General features: G+C 36.9%; 1 protein-coding gene across 3 annotated transcripts in view; it reads right to left on the reverse strand.

Annotated features, from left to right (window-relative positions):
- The window catches only part of LOC127524994 (spectrin beta chain, non-erythrocytic 1-like), a 57,663-nt gene that overhangs the window by 18,044 nt on the left and 19,924 nt on the right, over positions 1 to 19,695 (reverse strand). For all 3 annotated transcript variants that reach the window (XM_051917153.1, XM_051917152.1, XM_051917151.1), the window contains exons 9-19: positions 19,475 to 19,552; positions 19,219 to 19,334; positions 16,015 to 16,177; positions 7,444 to 7,559; positions 7,255 to 7,336; positions 4,660 to 4,809; positions 4,108 to 4,257; positions 3,361 to 3,617; positions 3,164 to 3,284; positions 771 to 965; positions 483 to 635 (exon numbers count right to left, since the gene is read on the reverse strand). In XM_051917153.1, the coding sequence (XP_051773113.1) occupies positions 483 to 635; positions 771 to 965; positions 3,164 to 3,284; positions 3,361 to 3,617; positions 4,108 to 4,257; positions 4,660 to 4,809; positions 7,255 to 7,336; positions 7,444 to 7,559; positions 16,015 to 16,177; positions 19,219 to 19,334; positions 19,475 to 19,552 (1,581 nt within the window). The remainder of the gene's footprint in view (positions 1 to 482; positions 636 to 770; positions 966 to 3,163; positions 3,285 to 3,360; positions 3,618 to 4,107; positions 4,258 to 4,659; positions 4,810 to 7,254; positions 7,337 to 7,443; positions 7,560 to 16,014; positions 16,178 to 19,218; positions 19,335 to 19,474; positions 19,553 to 19,695) is intronic.

Genomic DNA, 19,695 nt, shown 5'->3' on the forward strand with positions numbered 1-19,695 from the left:
CACGCCTGTAATGACATATACCAAGTTTGGTGTCAATTCACCAAATCATTGCGAAGATACAGCATCAACATCATTTTTGCGTGCTCGCCATCAATTTCTTTAATGCGCTATATGAGAACGGATCAATCAAAAATCTTTTTATTAGCTTTTTGCCTGGAGTGTGAGTAGATGCTATTTACCAAATTTCATGCAAATTGGACAAATGCTCTAGGAGGAGTTTGAAAAAGTATTCAAAATGGTGGAAAAATTTTCATGATGGAAATGACGTTTGCATCACAGCAATAAGAGTATGAAGATAAAAATGTGCTTAACTGTCATAAAAAAAATAAGGTAGGAATGCAAAATATCTTACTGGTCCTAAAAACAAGGTGAAATACGAGTCAGGCACGTTCTTGACAGGTTTTATGGGATTCCCCCTAAACACTTTTACTTTGCAACATTTTTCTATGGTAGTCCTGCATTGATGTTCAGAGTACCCGTACCTCCAGCTGGTCCTGGTACTCCTGCAGGCCATCCAGACCGCAGCGATCCGGCTCACACCTCACAGCCATCTCACTCTCCATCTCTAGCACATCTACGGCTAGTTCGGCACAGCGCTGCAGACACTGCTCCACGCGTTCAGACACCATGGCATGCTGGGAAACGAGGAGGAGACGAATAGCACAGAGAATAATGAACGCTTATATTCTCAAAATGCTTTCTTGCCAGGTCTGCCTTAACATAAACATTGAAAAGTTAATCTGATAGAATTAATTTCCAATTCTACACACCCTGGTGAGCAGTTCCTGGATGCTCTGGTCATGTGACTGCGAGCGGCCCCGCTCTCGTGCCGTATCATTGAGCATCTCCACAGCTTCTCTGAGTTCCTTTACAGGGTTTCCAATGGTTTCCATCAGGGGCTCATCATGTCCGCTCCCCGGCAAGCCCAGAAGAGACGGTCCAGAGTCAAGTTCACTGCACAGGGGCTGGAGGAACACAGTACAATATTAGACTTCTGCTTTAACAGCTAGAAAAAACAAAAAAAACAAAAAAAAAACACTGACTACCATTCGTTTCACATTATTATGCAGCTCTCTGGAACACTCAATTCTGATTGGCCGACCATGCCATTCTGATCAAATATTTATATTTAGTATATTATTGTAATAATATTAAACTAAGTATAATTTTAACAATATTTTCATTAATAATAATAATTATTTTTGCATTTAAACATTTAAATTTTATAATACTATTTAAGTAGAATATTATATAAATTTGATAATAGTTTTATTTTATACTTTTATAAATATAAATTTTATAATAATATTATATTAATTAGTTCAAATCAAACAAAAAGTCTGACATTATGCAGCGCTCTAGAATACTTGATTCTGATTGGTCAATCATGCTATTCTGATCAAAAACTTATTTTAAGTATTTTATTGTAATAATATTAAACTAAGTATAATTTTAATAACAAGTTTCATTAATAATAATAATTTTATTAAAATAATAATAATTTTTTTTAAATAATTAAAAAAAAAAAAAATCAACTTTATTCAACAATATCTAGTGATGGGCGATTTCAAAACACTGCTTCATGAAGCTTCGAAGCTTTACCAATCTTTTGTTTTGAATCAGTGGTTCGGAGCGCGTATCAAACTGCCAAAGTCACATGAACCATTGAAATTTTGAAACATTTTGAAACACTTGTGACGTAACGAAGCATCGTTTAATGAAATCATGTGACTTTGGCAGTTTGATACGCGCTCTGAACCACTGATTCAAAACAAAAGATTCGTAAAGGTTCGAAGCTTCATGAAGCAGTGTTTTGAAATCGCCCATCACTAGATATTGTTGAATAAAGTCACTACTTTGTTTTTTTTGGTGCACAAAAAGTATTCTCATCTCTTCATAACATTAAGGTTGAACCACTGTAGTCACATGAACTGTTTTTCAGACTTTAGTACCTTTCTGGGTGTTTGAAAGTGTTAATTATCTTACTGTCAATGGAGGCCTCACTGAGCCATCGGATTTCATCAAAAATATCTTAATTTGTGTTCTGAAGATGAAGGAAGGTCTTACGGGTGTGGAACAACATGAGATTGAGTAATTAATGACAGAAATTTAATAATAATATTATATTAATTAGTTGAAATCAAACAAAAAGGCTGGACTACCATAAGTCTGACATTATGCAGCTCTCTAGAATACTCGATTCTGACTGGTCAATCATGCCATTCTGATAAAACTTTTGTGTATAATGAATGACACTAAACTATTTAATTTGTTAAAGTTATATTTTTGGACTTTTTTGCCTTTATTGGATAGGACAGTCTGTTTAATATCTATGCTAGTTTAATGTTTCATATCTCAGTCTCCAGTCTCCTTCATCTCACATTATAAAATCATTTAAACTCAAATCAATATTTAATGTCCATTTATTCATTTGTTCAAAGTGGTGCAAAGTTCACCTTTTTACTTATTTTAATTGTAATATTGAAAAAATTAGAAATTTTTATAGAAAACTTGACATCAGCATGTTGCTAAACTAACAACATGATACTGTAATAATCATAAAAATACATAGCACACAAATATTGGGTAAAATAACCTATATTTTAATTAGAATAAGTATTTTTACTGATACATTAAGTTATTGAATGAATTCTAATAATATTTATACTAAACTTAGGTTTTAATAAGTATAAGTAACTAAGTATAATTTTAATAATAATAATAATATATTTTTATAATAAAATGTATAAAGTAAATTTGATAATAGTGAATAACAGTTATTTTATAAATATGCATTTTATAATCATATTATATTAATTTATTATTATAAATATAATTTATAAAACATACTAAATTTGCAGCTTATCTTATAGTGTGGATCAGGGATTGTCGTCCCATGTGGGATTCGAACCAGCAACCTTTCTGGTTATCACTAAATCACCTTATATTTTTATGGCACACTTTATCTCTGATGTCCATGACCTTTGCAAACAAGTCTGAAAAGCTGCAATTATCAATGCTAGAAATGAACCGAGCTCAAATGCAACGGCAAAGGTCATGGGTTCGATTCCCAGAGAATGCATGAACTGATCAAATGTACACCTCGCTTTGGATAAAAGCATCTGCCAATCGCATAAATGTAAATGAACTGCAAAAATCAAACCTGTCCCAAGGTGCTGTAGTGACTTTCCTCAAGCTCCACCTTCTCCAGGAACTCCGTGAGCATCCGCGTGTCCTTTAGCTCCGAGCTCTGTTGGGTCAGTGCCATTTGCACACTGCTGAACCTGAAAGAAATACTGATGTTCATACATCTGAACCAGTGTAAGCAACATCTGTCCATCTTGAACTGGCAGCACATACTTCTTCTCCACGTCCTTCAGTCGTGCAGGAAGCAGCTGAGTATGAAGATGTCTTTGTTTGCTCAGATGATCTATTTCCTGTCTGAGGTTCTGTAGCTCCAGTCCTCTGGCCTCCAGCTCCTGCTCCAGCTGACAGCTCTCTTGCTCCGCCACGCTCACGGACTCTGGGTCTCCGGCCAGTGACGCCTGCCTGATTGACAGCTCCACCGCCTCCAGCCACGCCTCCAGACTGGCCAAAGCCTGCAGCATCCGCACCACCTGCCAATCACAATCGAACACAAAGCTGCTGTGGTCTGTCTGGTCACATTTTTATACTGTAAATATGCATTACAAATCACAAATACACTGATGAGGCAGAGCAGACTTATGTTTTATAATTTGCTATATTGCATTGTGGGATAGAATACTCCATACAAGTTGTTCTGATTGTATACTACACAATGTAGGGATATACACAGATCAGGCAAAACATTATGACCACCTTCCTAATATTGTGTTGGTCATCATGATTGATCATACTTCCTTTATCACACTGGAAATGGATTCTCAGTGTTGTTTCAGGGATCCAGTACTCCACACAGTGTGCTCTAGTTGTGCATTCTGGCAAATGTAGTAGGTTATCTGGGCATTTCTTGCATGCTAAGCATATGACATATTATGCTCAGTATACATAGTGCATACTACTTCCTTTCACAAACAGAAGGTATGTCATTCTAAACATTCAAAGAAACACTAGATATACATGTACCCTGTAGTTGAGCTCCTCTGACACCTTCAGGACCAGTCCATTCCTCTCATGTCTTCTCTTCAGCTCGTCCCACAGGACCTCCAGCTGACTCAGAAACTCCTGGATCTTGACGCTGCCGGGATGCTGAGCCCTCACCAGACTGTGACCCTCCTGGATGGAAACAAATGCTCTATTCATCTCCTCATGGCTATGGTCAATCTAGCCCTTTGAAAAAGCAGCTAGCTTCTCTACAAGTTCCTGACAAAATGCAGCTAATTATACTCAAGCTATATTACTTTTTTTTTGATAAATATAAACAATATTAAAAAGAAACAGAACAGTATTTAATATATACAAAAACACTGAAGATTTCATTTCATTAGGAGGTAACAGCTTTTATTCTTTTTTACAAAATAACTTAAATCATGTTTAATTTCCTTTAATTTGCATTATCAATGGACAAAAACAACCCCAGGCATCATAAAGTCAGAGTTAGATGAAGTATCTATGCACACTTGTTGCGTAAATCCAGCGAACATTACTGCGCTAACACACTCTGACAGCTGCGCTCACCTTCTTGACCAGCTCTATCCTGGCTCTGTTGGACAGGATATCCTGTTCCAGTGAGGCCTGACGCCTCTTGGCTGCGTCAAAACCGTTCGGTCCGGCCAAGCTGCAAATTTGAGTAGCCATCGCAACGCTGTCTTTGAGCCAGGAGAGAGTCTGTGGAAAACACAAAGAGAACATGAACACATAACACCGACAGCTGCCTCCTCCCTATATAGGCAACAGTCTTCCTCACATAAAGTGAACAGAAGACGACTGACTTAATGATTCCAATAGTTTGACATTAGCATGTTGCTAAGCTAACAACACGATACTCTATTAATTATAAGACACAGCACACACAATTATGTGTGTAATAGTGTTGTCACGGTACCAAAATTCCAGTAGTCGGTACCAATACCAGTAAAATTTTACAGTTCTCGGTACCGATTTCGGTACCACAGGAAAAACTTTAAATATTTTACTATTTTATTTAACTAGTCTATTTTTAAAAACATATTAAATATGATGGTAATCATACATATAAATATTTGGAGCGTGTGTATGTTTGTGTGTGTATATAAATAAATTTTGAAATATAAAAAAAAATAAACAAATGATCAAACATCCATTTTGAAACAGACGTGCGTGTTTATTTGAGCTATTCCTTCAGTGAAACGACACACTACAGCCTGTAAAACGATGAAATAAATATCGTAAATAATGGTAACCTAATAAGAAAGCTAAATATTATTTTAAAAAACATTCGTTTTTTATTTCCAGGGACACGAGCATAATATCTTCATGTTATCTCCTGATGTTACAAGCAGCTGACACTTGTTGTAAAAGGTCTGAAGAGCGAGTTTTATCTTCACACATTCAGGCTATGTTTGATTTTGCGCTGCCAGAAAAAAGGGAAACTAAAAAAATCACCAGAGTGTGAAATGCGCTATACAAATAAACTTGACTATTAAAGAAATGCTGGTATCGTCACATTTTCAAAATTACAGTACCGACTTGGTACCAAAGTACCGGTACTTTTGACAACACTAGTGTGTAATACCCTATATTTACCACTAGAACAACTATTTTTAAATGATACTTTATATAAGATATTATAATAGCTAATTCTAATAATATATCTTTTAAATCAAATTGATCAATTTATTGTAATATTAAACTAAGTATTAATTTAATAATAGCAATTTTCATTATGATTAATGACTATTAATAATTATTACATATGATAATTATATTAATTTTTCATTAATTTAAATATAATTTATATTTATTATATAAATGATATAAATGTTATATATATTATATAAATAATATAATATTTATTTACACACACGTTAATATAAATATAAATTATGTTTATGAGTTACTTTAATTAATTATTAATAGAAATTTGATAATATTGTTACATTAAATAAGTGTTAATATTATAAATTACATATTAATTTTATATGTAATATAAATTATATATATAATTTCAAAAAGTCTGATTTCTAATTGATATTAATATTAATAATATTAAACTAAGTATTTTAATAATAGTAATTTTGTATCATTAATAATGAATATTAAATATGACAATTATATACATTTTATCAGTATAATAGAAATTAGTATTATATATATATATATATATATATAGTCAAACCAAAAATGATTCAGACATTTTTTATATTTTTGATATATTTTTACTAGTGGGTTCAGGACACTACAGTTCATTTCTGTAAGTGAGGATAGCAAAATAAAGTAAACTGTGACATATTATACCCAAAAATTCTTCATACAGTGGACTACCAGTAAAACTGATAAAAATTTAGAACTAAAAATTATTCAGACACTTTGACCTGACCATGTTTTGCTTAAGTGTTATCTGACATAATTAAGATTAATTTTTTTCTGACACAGTTTAACTCTGAGATCTTGTCATATTTTATTACCATTTTTTAAACTATAGTGAATAAACTGTAATAATGAATGAAATGTTGGAGGTGTCTGAATACATTTTGGTTTGACTGTATATATATATATATATATATATATATATATATATATATATATATATATAATTTAACTGTCTGATTTATAATTAATATTATTAATTAATTAATATTAATGAATTTCATGCCTGATTCATCCACCATGAAGAAAGTATCTTTGAAGCCAGCTTAATGTTCTCAGTCTCTTGGAACAGAACTGAGGTGTCACATTCCATGAAAAAAATAGCAAGACATATTTCCAACACAAAGAGAGAAGAAACCCTTATTTAGACCTGGCTGACCTCTGAACCGCTGGCTACTCGGCCCAGACAGGGTTCAGAACCCGCGGGCTGGGTCTTCAAGCCAGAACAATTCCTGGAAGTCAGATACACTAGCAGAGACCGACACTGGTGTCAAACAAACACGCAAACCTCAACCAATTAGCAAAGACCCATCCATCAATCTTTCATGAGTTTATTTTGGTGGAATCCAAACTCTCAGCTGAACCGCAGTGAAAGGATGTCGGCTGGAGAAGCTTCCCTGTTCTGTCCGATTGGACACAGTTGGTCTGTTCGAAGCATAAACGATTGTGTAAGGATTGTGTAATGCTACAGTAATAAATGGGCACCTTGTCTGCAGAAACGGTGAACTTCTGGAGTTGCGAGTGGAGTGGTGGGTGGGCGATGGACTCGGGCCTCGACGCGTTCCCGCTGTAAAGCCAAACACAGGACCTCTATTTAACATGCTTTTCTAATTTGCATGTGTTCAAAAATGTTCCGAAGAGAAAAACACAAGACACGGCCATGCTAAATGTCACCTTTCAGTGGCTGTCTGGAGTTTGACGATGATATCTCTGGCACAGGCACGTGCTGGGATCTCTCCGGCATCTTGGCTGTCTGAAGGCTTCCCGTAGCGCTCGTCGTCTCTCCCACCCTGTGAAGTCAAGTCAGCTTTATTTATATAGTGCTTTAAACAATAAAGATGGTTTCAAAGCAGCTTCACAGTAATAAACAGGAAAATAACAGAATCAATAACTATGTTTCGCATCACAAACAAGAGATGGAAACGCCCAATTTCGAAAAAAAAAAATCTCTTAATTCGCAATTTTTATGCTCGCTTCAGGTGGTTTATGTGCATTGTGCACCTGCCTATAGGCGCATATTACTAACGCACTCTTTAAATAAAAAAAAAATATTGCGGCATTGACTTTAGACCAGGTTTCAGTTGGTTAATGGCGCAGTCTATTTTTAGTTGCCTCAAAATAGCAACATGCCAACAATGCGCCTGAACACACCTCGTTTTCAGACCAGCACGCCCATGGGCGAACAGATGGGCGCGGGTGCATTAAACAACGTGGCGCTGGACGTGAAAATAATAACTGCGTCGGGCTGAAACTGGCAAAAAACACTTGCGATGCACCTGGTGTCGTATGATAGGCCCCAATGTGTCTTTTTAAACTAGGGCTGTTAGTCAACTATTAGTTGTTCATTTAAGCGATTAGTTGACTAATCACACGTGTATATTAATAAGCCATATAAATCTTAATAATACTCCTTTAATATATACATAGTCTAATCAGTGCTCAAGCCATATGCAAGTTTTATATGGATTACATAACCTGAGAATATTTGTTTCCAACTTGAATTTGGATGACAATCGCTTGACTTTTCAAGCTTTCTATAGATGATGGCAGGAAGCGTATCCTGTTTGTTTTCTTTATTTTACAAAGGCACAACGTTGATGCTGTTTTACCAGGCTGCAGAGGAAAGCTTTCAGTGTGAGAATGAGCACATAAAAGCATTACTTAGCATGTTAGCATCAGATTAGCATGCTAAGCTAACTTAATGCTAATGTAGCTTATGGTTAACCTGATAGCTGAAGAGCCACATTAGAAAGAATGGCAACTGGTTAGCATGCTAACCAATTAGCACGCTAAGCTAACTAGAATAAGACAACAAACAAAGGCAGGGTCAACTTTGGACAGATATTTCTCGGGAACGGTAGCGAATATCAAAAATCTGTTCAGTCTTTTCTGTGCGGCTCAGTCCAAAGATAATCTGAGCCACATTTGGACAAAATTGGGCAAAATTTGTAGGAATAGCGAAAAAACGTTTTCATTTACTTCAATATGCCGGGCAGTGACATTGTTGGAAAGTGTTTTCTTTATTTTACAAAAGCACAATGTTTTCGTTATTGTGAGTTTACACAAATAAAAGTAAAAGGGTATAAAGTACTCTTTACAGTTTCGAATGATGATTTACTCTTATCTGTTTGACCAAAAATGACTGCGTATTTTAAGTTGTTTCTGCTGTTATTAGGAAAAAATGCAAGTGATCACACTGGCGCATCCATGTCATACAGTAAAGCGCGCTATACTTCAGCTTCCACACTCCCCACAAACAGTTGGATATGCGACTAATAATAGCGCATATTTATCTATTTTATTAGATAAACCAAATAGAACATATTAATGAGCTTTAATTGCTTATACATAGCCTAATCAGCACTCAAGCGCATGCATAAAGCTTGCGCCAGTGCAATGAATCGGTTCATTTATAAATAGACATTTCAAGCTTTCAATAGATGTATTTTGCATGTCTGTGAGTAAAGTTCACGCTGAGTTTCGGTTTATTTTTTGACTATCTCCAGTGTACACAAATAAAATGAGTCAGTTTCAAATTATGCATTGGCTACTCTTGATATAAGACCAAAACTGACGGAATATTTTAAGTTAAATGCAAGTGATCGCGCCGGCGCCTGCATTAAGCGAGCTACAATTTAGCTTCCACACCCCCACATAAACACTTGGGTATGCACACATTTATCTAGGTTAACCATAGAGTAAGCAGCCTAGTAAAGTTGCTTCTACTTACATGTTTCAATTGATAAGCCATATTTGAGGTTGATGGATGATTGGACATTTGGATTTTCTGCCCGACATACTGTAATTACACAAGGACCCGCCGTTAACGATCTGTCCCTCACAGACTGCGTGACTTCGCCACCAGTTTTTTTTTCTGCGACTAACCAGTAATACTAAAATTTTTGGTTGACTAAGCCTATTTTAAACCCAACTAAGCAAGCCAAATGCGACAGTGGCAAGAACCCAAACTCCCTGTGAAGGAAAACACGAGGTGCGTGTTCATCTAGCAGACATTGATGTGTTTAAACAGCTACAATGGATCCTTGTGTGTGCTTGTTTAAAACACGGTGGTCCGTCGTGATATTGATGTGTCACTGAACTGCGTGGTTGGCTGGGTAACCTGAGTTTGAATATCAGCGTGCGGTTGGAGGTGCGGACAGTGTGGATGTAATCCCAGAAAGAAAGGGAATACTTTTTTTTCTGGAAAGTTACAGTAAGCAGCTGTTAAACAGGCTCCAGCATCACAGGAGGAAGCCAACACGGGAAAATAATTATTCTCTCACTCGCCATCATGTCTTGAGTAGAAGGTCACAAACTCTGTTCAGGCTGCGCTGCTTTTTCACGTACATTACATCAACAATAAACAACATGATACTATAATAATAATAACATCACATGATGTTGAAAATTCAGCTTTGCATCACAAGAATAAAATTACATTTTACAATATATTCAAATAGAAAACAGCTATTTTAAAATTGTAATAATACAGTTTTACTATTTCTTTCTTCCATGAAACACAAAATGAGACCAAATCTTGATCTTGTTCTATACAATGAAAGTGAAAGAGGACAGATGACAAAAGGCACCATAAAGTAGCATATACGCTCTCAAAACTCATTCATATGTCCACATATATTTCAATTTGGCACTTAGCAATCTGTAATATATCCAAGTACCAATGATGTAATTAACATAAAACCTTGTGTGATGCACCTTTAAAGGGGTCATGAACTGCATTGTTTTGTTTTATAATGTTTCCTGGGATGCACTTACACTATTAGTATGATTTTTACATCAAAAATGGTCATAATTTAGAAATAAAAGGCATTTTTCCTACCCTGATTTTAGCCCTCTGATTTGAACGCTCTGTTTTAAGGGGCGTGTCTGCTGTGAGACTTCAGTGTAAACGCCCACTGCTGTGATTTGCTGATATCTTTGCATATGAAATAATTTAGTATTACATGTGGAACTCTTGAAAACTTTTAGCATGTTTTTATTATTACAGCTCTCTAGGTTAACTAATCATGTAAAGTGTTGATTATATTTAGATTATAGATCGTGGCATGAAAGGTTGCAGTGGAGAACATTGTAGTCGATCACAGACATGTTGTTGAGCTCATGAAAGCAGTGATCTCGTCATTGAAACTTTGAATTCTGCACACTAACGAATGCTTTCATCATAACTAACAGTGCAAACTCAATGTAAATAAGAGATTTGTCTATTATTAGGGGCGTTTTGTCACAAGTCCAGAACTCAGTCACTGATAAACTCACGCTGTTTGATTGACAGCTCCAGTGATTGTAAAGGAAGCGTTCTTTAATCGCTTTCTTTTTATAATTTAATCACAGTTTAAATAACAGATTATTTTCATCCTACTAAGAGAAACAACGTGAAGTTGAGCGTTTAGTCACTGGTTTGATTTACTGACACACAGACAAAGATCATCTGACTGTACATGAATCATTAATATCAGATCAGGCATTAGAATGAACACAGTTACTGACATGTTGTTGCATTACTGTCGAGTTTATATCGGAAAAGTCTGTTTGCAAAGCCTGCGCCGAAATGCATTTGATTTACCAAAGAATCCACAGTGAAATGTACCGAATACAAATAAATAAAGCTCAACTGAGACATTCACATTGTTGAAAATAAATAACCATATTCCTGCATTAGGATCCTTTGAAAGGTAATGTTATTTTAGTCCTGTATCGCTCTTCTCTCGTCCTCATCTAACACACCAGTAGGCGGGGCTAACGTTGCAATGAAGAAGTAGGCGTTGATGTTCTTTTGCATAGGAATATAATAAGATACCTCTTATATATCAAAAGCTCAAGGAAAATTAGATTTCTCAGTTCATGACGTATTTGAATGCAAATGAGAATGTAATGCAAAAGAGATCTGAAAACAAGACTTTCTGTGTATAATGATTTAAATGCAATTATTTAAATTTCAATGACTTGGTATATCATGGAGTATTTTCATGGAGCTTTTTTTGGTCATTTTTGGAGCTTGAGGTCTCATTTTGTGTTGTGCTAGAGAGCAAGTTGACTGAGGATGGAAACCCAAAGCCCCAGTTTCAATCCAGCTGGAATTTTACATTTAAATCATGCATTTGTGCAATTAAATATGCCAATCCCATTTCTATTGCAAACAGAAGACAAATATTTTCTAAAAAAGATGCTATGAACACTTAAAGTTTTTGATCAGGACACGGAGGGTGAAAATTAAAACAGAAACATTTGCACAATAATAACTTGCTGGAAAACAAAAATCAAGCAACACTTCAACAGTGCTTTCACCCAGACAAAATGGGTTTTCATGCACGGCACCCCATAGGCCCGTTTTTTTGCTTTATGGCAGCATATGAACCAGAGCTAGGCTTTCTCTGATTATGAGCTCAGGATGAATGAGTCAGAGTTTGGGAGAGAGAAACGCATGATGCCTGAGAGAAAGAAAGAAACAGTCGCCTGAGAAAGTGCCATTTGGAGCGCGCAGCAAATTTACAAGGCTTAATAGCATTTATAAACACGCCACTCAAGGAGTGGAAGCCTCGAGTTTAATCACACAACGGCACGTTATCATGCTATTCGTGAGCGTGAAGTGCTCGAGTAACACGCGCGGCGTAATTACATACTGCATAACCATTACGGACGTCTCCTTTCCACATGCTCACTTCAAAAAACTCCAGCACCTTTCCTCCATGATGAAACGTAAGGAATTGTGAATTATGTCACAGCCAGCTCTCGAATGGCTTTCTCTGCCCGTTCCCAGCGCTGATGCCAATTAGCGCTTGAGTTTTTGCTCGTATTTCATCAGCTCTCTCTCTCTCTCTCTCTCTCTCTCTATCTTTCAAGACCTCCGTTTCAGTGTAAAGTTGTGGAGTGATGTCAGCCAATTGCTCTCGTAGCATCTGGGAGCCATTAGTCAGAAATACAGGCCTCTTCATCATATTTACCTCACGTCACTAAACAAGAAGTTTGGTTATACATACACACAAACTCACATATGCTCACCAACGGATAGATGCTGTGCCTCATAACGTGTAACTATATTCATTCAGATAAAAACAAAAAAAACAAAAAAAAAAACAGCTTAAACTAACCAAGGTTAGTTTGGTTGTGTTTGGGCACAAAGTTTTTTGTTGAGTATCATATTTGATACATCAGGTTTTTATGGCTCATATAGTATGATACACTGATCAGGCATAACATTATGAGCACTGACAGGTAAAGCGAACAGCACGGATTATCTCTTCATCACGGCACCTGTTAGTGGGTGGATATATTAGGCAGCAAGTGAACATTTTGACCTCAAAGTTGATGTGTTAGAAGCAGGAAAAATGGGCAAGCGTAAGGATTTGAGCGAGTTTGACAAGGGCCAAAATGTGATGGCTAGACAACTGGGTCAGAGTATCTCCAAAACTGCAGCTCTTGTGGGGTGTTCCCGGTCTGCAGTGGTCAGAATCTATCAAAAGTGCTCCAAGGAAGGAACAGTGGTGAACCGGCGACAGGGTCATGGGCGGCCAAGGTGGGGAGCGAAGGCTGACCCGTGTGGTCCGATCCAACAGACGAGCTACTGTAGCTCAAATTGCTCAAGAAGTTAATGCTGGTTCTGATAGAAAGGTGTCAGAATACACAGTGCATTGCAGTTTGTTGCGTATGGGGCTGCATAGCCGCAGACCAGTCATGCTGACCCCTGTACACCGCCGAAAGCGCCAACAGTGGACACGTGAGCATCAGAACTGGACCACGGAGCAATGGAAGAAGGTGGCCTGGTCTGTTTTCTAAGGCTCAAAATATAGCTATAGTGGTGGGTATTAGCACAAACTGTCTCTTTCTACAGACATTTTTCTCTTTTAATTCAACTGCAGTCATGATAAAACAACAGTTTGAAGAGAATCTTACTAAGAAAGTTGAGCATGCACAACGAGACACTTGAAGTGTATTACTCAAGCATTTGTGTGTTTGTGAGAGCCGTTCAGTTAGAAGCATTTGGACCGGTGGTGCCATCTGGCATCTCGCTAGTTTTGGGGATTTGAGTCTTCCAGTAAAAGTCTCCATAAAGAGTAATGAGTGCGGCTCCCATACACGATACACCCAGGTAACCTCTGTTACCAGCACTGACACAAGTGGCCATTGTTTCAAGCCTGGTTCAGACAGAATATCGCCGGCATTGTGCCAATGAAACCAAAGCCAGAGAACCACCTGATGCAACGCTTATGTTGGGATCTAACGATTAAAAGTCAAAAAACAAAGCTAGGTCCACCTGGACGAAACGGCTCATGTTTTACTGGAAATTACTCTTCATTTTTGGCAGTATCAGTTTAAGTACATCCATGAAATATTGAGAAAAAGAAGTTCTGCATGTAAAATACCACTGCAATGGTGATGATCAGATGGTACTTAAAGTGTACCATGGTTTATATCAAAGTAATACCATGGTGTTTTGGACATGTAAAAATGAATTTCAGTGCCATATTAAATTTCAAAGTACCACAGTATTATCATTTGATGCCATAACTGTAACGTGGTACAAGATTTTGTAAGAATATTTTGTATATATTTCTGGACCATTTCATCCAGATCCATCCCTATAGCTTCGTTTTTGACTAGTTTTAATTATTAAATGCATATAAAATAGCAGTTATTTGGAGATTTACCATGGTAGTACTATGGTATTCTTCAAAAAGTTTATGTATACAAATATATCACATATATTTAATATTTATTTTATCACATGATCCATTCTAATATACTGATTTACTGCACAAGAAACATCTAATATGTTTTATATAGTATATGTTTTTTCAGGATTATTTAAAAAAAAGTTTATTTAAAATATAGAAATCTTTTGTAACAATATAAATGTTTTTATGTCACTTTTGATCAATTTAATGCATCCTTGCTGAATAAAAGTATTAATTTCATTTAAAAAAAAACTGAGAAAGGAAGGAGAAACATCCAAGATAATCATACTGCACACACTGAAGCTCTTCTTTAGTGCTAATGGCCTGTAATATAACAAATGGTTTAAGTTATTAATCCAATGCTTGTTTTCCTCTATTTTCTGCACGTACATCCAAAAGATGTTATTTCAGCCATAATGTCAGAGGATATGAAAACTTCTAGATTTGGGAGTTTTGAGAGAGTCCTGGCTGCCTGTTTTTGCCCTCGTAGCACAATCGAAGCGCGTCATACTTCATGGAAACGTCTGGATCTGTTGTGCCAGTGTCAATATCACCTTGAAAAGCTTTTCCTGAATGTGGTGTCTCACAGACAACGGGGCTTTGTTAGATAGACAGGATGTCATAAAATAAATGACAGAAGCTGACTCATTTACATCCCATCCAAACCAACAAGCAGGAAAAGAGGAGCCTTACATTTTGCCCACTTAAATAACTGCACCATCATCCGTGGAGTGAAGCGAGTGTATTTGTGTGGCTGAAAGACTCAATGTGTCAGAGGTCATTTACAATCAAAACTCTAGCGACTGCTGCACAGAATCAGCTCTATGCTAGAGGAGTTAACACTTGCTCATGTTTAGCGTCTGTTACGTAATCGTGGCAAGTGCTGATCGCCCTTTCTGCGTCAAGCAGTAAAAACGAAGGTCAATTCAACACTGGATTTGCACAAAAGATTAACATGACGGCACATGCTAGTGGATGAGTTGAATCAACTCCACAGCAACTACATAAATTTATCCACTAACCATTCAGAAACGTCCTAAAAGTTGTAACTTTTTCCTGAGTCTCTCCATCAGTGTCGACTCCGGTTTGAACAATGTAAGGCTGAACACCGTTACTGACAATCCTCATTTTGTCTGCGTGAGATTCTCCAGCTTTTTTTTGTTGTTGAGCAACCAAAGCGCGAGCTGTTAAAGCTCCGCCCTCTTCTGGAAAGGGGGTGGGAGCAGCATCTCATTTGCATTTAAAGGGACACACACAAAAACGGCGTGTTTTTGCTCACACCCAAATAGGGGCAAATTTGACAAGCTATAATAAATGATCTGTGGGGTATTTTGAGCTGAAACTTCACAGACACATTCTGGGGACACCAGAGACTTATATTACATCTTGTGAAAGGGGCATTATAGGTCCCCTTTAAAGTGAAATGCTTCGGTATCATTTATGCATTTCCGCTCAGCAAGAGTAACAAAAAAAGGAAGAAAAGAAAAACAAGCACACATAAGAAAGTAAGAGAATATACTTGTACAATTATAACAGAATCAAAGCTGCATACCGTAAACCCCTTCAGGCGATTTTGTTCCTCTTTAACCTCCTTTCCCATAATTCTGTGTGGGTCTGTTCCCACGCTGCCGGGCGTCTCTTGGCTCGAGGTTTCAGGGTCACTGCCTTCCCTGGTTAACGAGGGGGTGGAGGGTAGTTGAGCTGCCTTTTCGTTCCTACAAACACAAACACTCAGCCATCAAATCAACCTGCCAACTGCACCGGAGGCCGAAGCCAAGAACACAGAAGCACAATTCCTGATTCTAATTATGTCGACGGTGGATTCTCATTTACTGTCACTCTATGGAGATTTAATATAGTGACTGTGAGCGACCGATGATAGCCGATTACACATCTGGTATTTGTAACTTCCAAAATATTTTCAAAACAGCCACTAAGATGGATGACTAAACACGCTACATCATGTCTTAAAATAAATACACACATGGGAATAACCAGATTCAAGGGATTTAAAGCATGAAATGCTAAGCTTTTGGTGGATAAAGCACACATGCATACATACATGCATATATTTGGGTCATTGACGAATAAGGTTTTTAAAAGTGTAATGGAGATATAATTAATTTTTAAGTTTCATTAAGTGTTAATGATATTATGTGGTATAATCAATTAACACTGCTTTTGTCATTTTTTACAAGATGGACAAAATTTGTCACCAAAAAAGTCATTCGGTTTAACCAAAATTTCGGTTTTACCGAATGACACTTTTGGTTATATCGAATGACGATATTTTCAAACAATGCTAACAGGCTGATATCTAGCTAGCTAGCAAAAGGACAATCAAACATTTTATATTTAGTACAAGTTTTTAAAATATTACAACATTTTCCATGTTTTATAGCGGTTGTACCGAATGACCTGATGTTTCAGGACATGCGTATGATCAAGTGAAAACATGAATTTTTCAAATAGTTAAGAGAGAGTTAGTTACTTTGCTTCATGACCATGTGGTCCTTTGAAGGTGTCTGAATGATGTCACATCCTGTCACATGATATTGACCACATGACTTGATCCAAAATGTTCCCTTTATATTGGTTACTCCGAATGACATCAATGAAATTCATTTTTCCAGACATTCTTTCTCACAACAGAGCAACAAGTTCTACATATAATTTTAACACCATTTTGCACTATGTTGATATATGATGTTATAAAATCATGGCAGAATAAAAAATATATACATTTATTACATTTTAATTGAATAATTAAATGGCTGTATTGGCCTTTGGACGGTTAAACCGAATGACCTTTTGAAATCTTTAAATGTAGCAAAATATAATTAAAACTTTTTGGATTCAATAAAAGAGATCTAGTTGTGCTACCTTACATACTTTGGATGTCATATCTTTGTGTTTTATTATTATTAAGGCCTTTGGACAAAAAAAATGACCCGTCACGTCATTGGCCCATACACAAAATTATAATATAAGTATCATCAGCAAACAACAGGCTCTCGGAAAGGAGGGATGTAGAGAGACTGAATCATCAGACGAGTCATTTGAGAATCATTAAAAAATGTGGTGATGTGCAATGTATATTATGAGAAAATGAAAGCATTTTTTGACATTTGATGCATGTAAACCTGTTATAGGAGACCTCCAAAACAAAATGAAGAACCTTTAAAATAGCATTATTAATGCTGGGACAATACTATCGATGCATTGCGATTCATGGATTGTTTCTGATATTTTCCAAATGCATCGTAAATTGATTCTGAGCTTTGTTTTTAACAGCAGATGCCGCTCTAGGCTAGTTTTTAACCGCACGCTCAAATGCTCACGAAGAAGAGCGCTCGTGCATTTGGCTGAGTCTGACAAAGTATTTGCATTATTATGTATTTATGACGCGAGATTAATGTAAACAGCCCACTGCAAACACCCCTGTACTTCGCTTCAACCTTTTCGAACTTTATGAATGATTATTTTATAGAAGGTTCAATTTGTGTGTGTAAGGAATTGGAAGGAAGCAGAGTACGGAAACTAAGCTCAGAATCGATTCGAGAGAGAATCGCGATGCATTTGGAAAATCTTAGAATCGATCCAGAAACATTTCTCGATTCACAATGTAAATAATAAATAATGTATTGTCCCAGCCCTAAGCATAATAGGGGCACTTTAAGACGCTCCAAACGACAGATTTGAGAATATGGTTGAGATGGCGAATATGAGCCAGATGCTGAATGTACTGGGGAAATAAGCTCTGACGATGACAGTGATGATGGTAAAGAGCATCAGCTCAAATTGAACCCTTCTAAGTACCAAAAGGTAACGAAATATGCTTTATTTTATTCTTTTGTAAAAATATCAGGAGAGTTTTATACTATTGGAGCGGTTAGAGATCCATCCATGATAGCTTTAGATCCAGGTCGCTAAAGACTAATAATAATATAATGTTATATAATATATATATTAATAATCGCACAGAGTAACTCCACTGTCTTTATTAATTTCCCTCAGAAACGTTCCACTCAACGGTGAACTTCTACTCTGTTCACAGAACAGAGCGAGCTGCTTGTGTATTATTTTACCATTAGCAACTTTTGCCATGAATTCATCTTGATTAAACATCTGCATTGCCCAAATAAACTCTTATGCATTTAATATAAGGAATAAATTCCTCTAATTACAGGGATAAACCTACTTCATCCTCAACCAAAGACATAAGGAGGAGATGGCAATCTTTCCACAGTAAGCACATTATTTATTATGACTAACTGGGCTCGAGAGCAGGAATCGCAGACTTTTAGACCTCAAACGACGATGAAATCAATACGGACGCCTTAGATGATGGAGCAATAAAATGCAAAACAAGCTCAAACTTGGATTCAGTGGCAAAATTGCAACAAACAAACAAACAAAAGACAATTTCCAAACAAAATGTGATATTAAACGGCTTGTTTTGGTGTTTAGTGTTATAAAACATTGCGTTACTTGGTGGGAAAAATTCTGATTGGTAATAGCTGACATTATGAAAGTAAGCACACATTTTTTATATGCATCTAATTATCATTTGGAAACATTTTCCCTGGCTGTGCACCATGCGGTTGGTGGAGGGGAATACAGATGCAACAAAAACAGGATTGTGGAAAGCGCCTTCGGCTCTGTGGAAAGCCCGCAGTTTGCCCATTAAGGAGGGAAATGGCTTGTGTCCCCGAGAGGACACCATAGGGCTTGTGCGGTTTATAGTTTGAGTTACCTGAGAGTCTTCTGGAGGACGGCCCAGCAGTCTTTTAACTCACTCTGCTTCTGTGTGACCCGGGCCGCCAGCGCCGGGTGCAGGTTGGATAGCTGGGAAACGGTCACATCCAGCATCTGAAACCACACAGAAAGACACAGGAAAACAAACACGGGCGTCAGGATGGTGTTTGACAGACAGTTGGACAGTGAACTAAAGCATTTAGGGCACAGCCGCTCGTGTAGCTATAATGGGATATGAATTTTGGATCGCACACCATGATTTGACTGGCAATGTCCCGAATTTCCCCGTCTCTGCCGTTTTCCACTCCATTGCTTGGAGAGAGGCTTTTTCTCTGGATGAAAAGATAAAAAAAGGAGCAAAACCATAAATAACATTATTGGATTACATCAGCATCTCAATATTCAGTGCAGCAGCGGGGTGTATATTCATATCAAAGGACACGTTGAGGCAGAATGGCACAGATACTGGCTTTCC

This window comes from Ctenopharyngodon idella, chromosome 13, assembly GCF_019924925.1.
Source record: "Ctenopharyngodon idella isolate HZGC_01 chromosome 13, HZGC01, whole genome shotgun sequence".
NCBI lineage: Eukaryota > Metazoa > Chordata > Actinopteri > Cypriniformes > Xenocyprididae > Ctenopharyngodon > Ctenopharyngodon idella.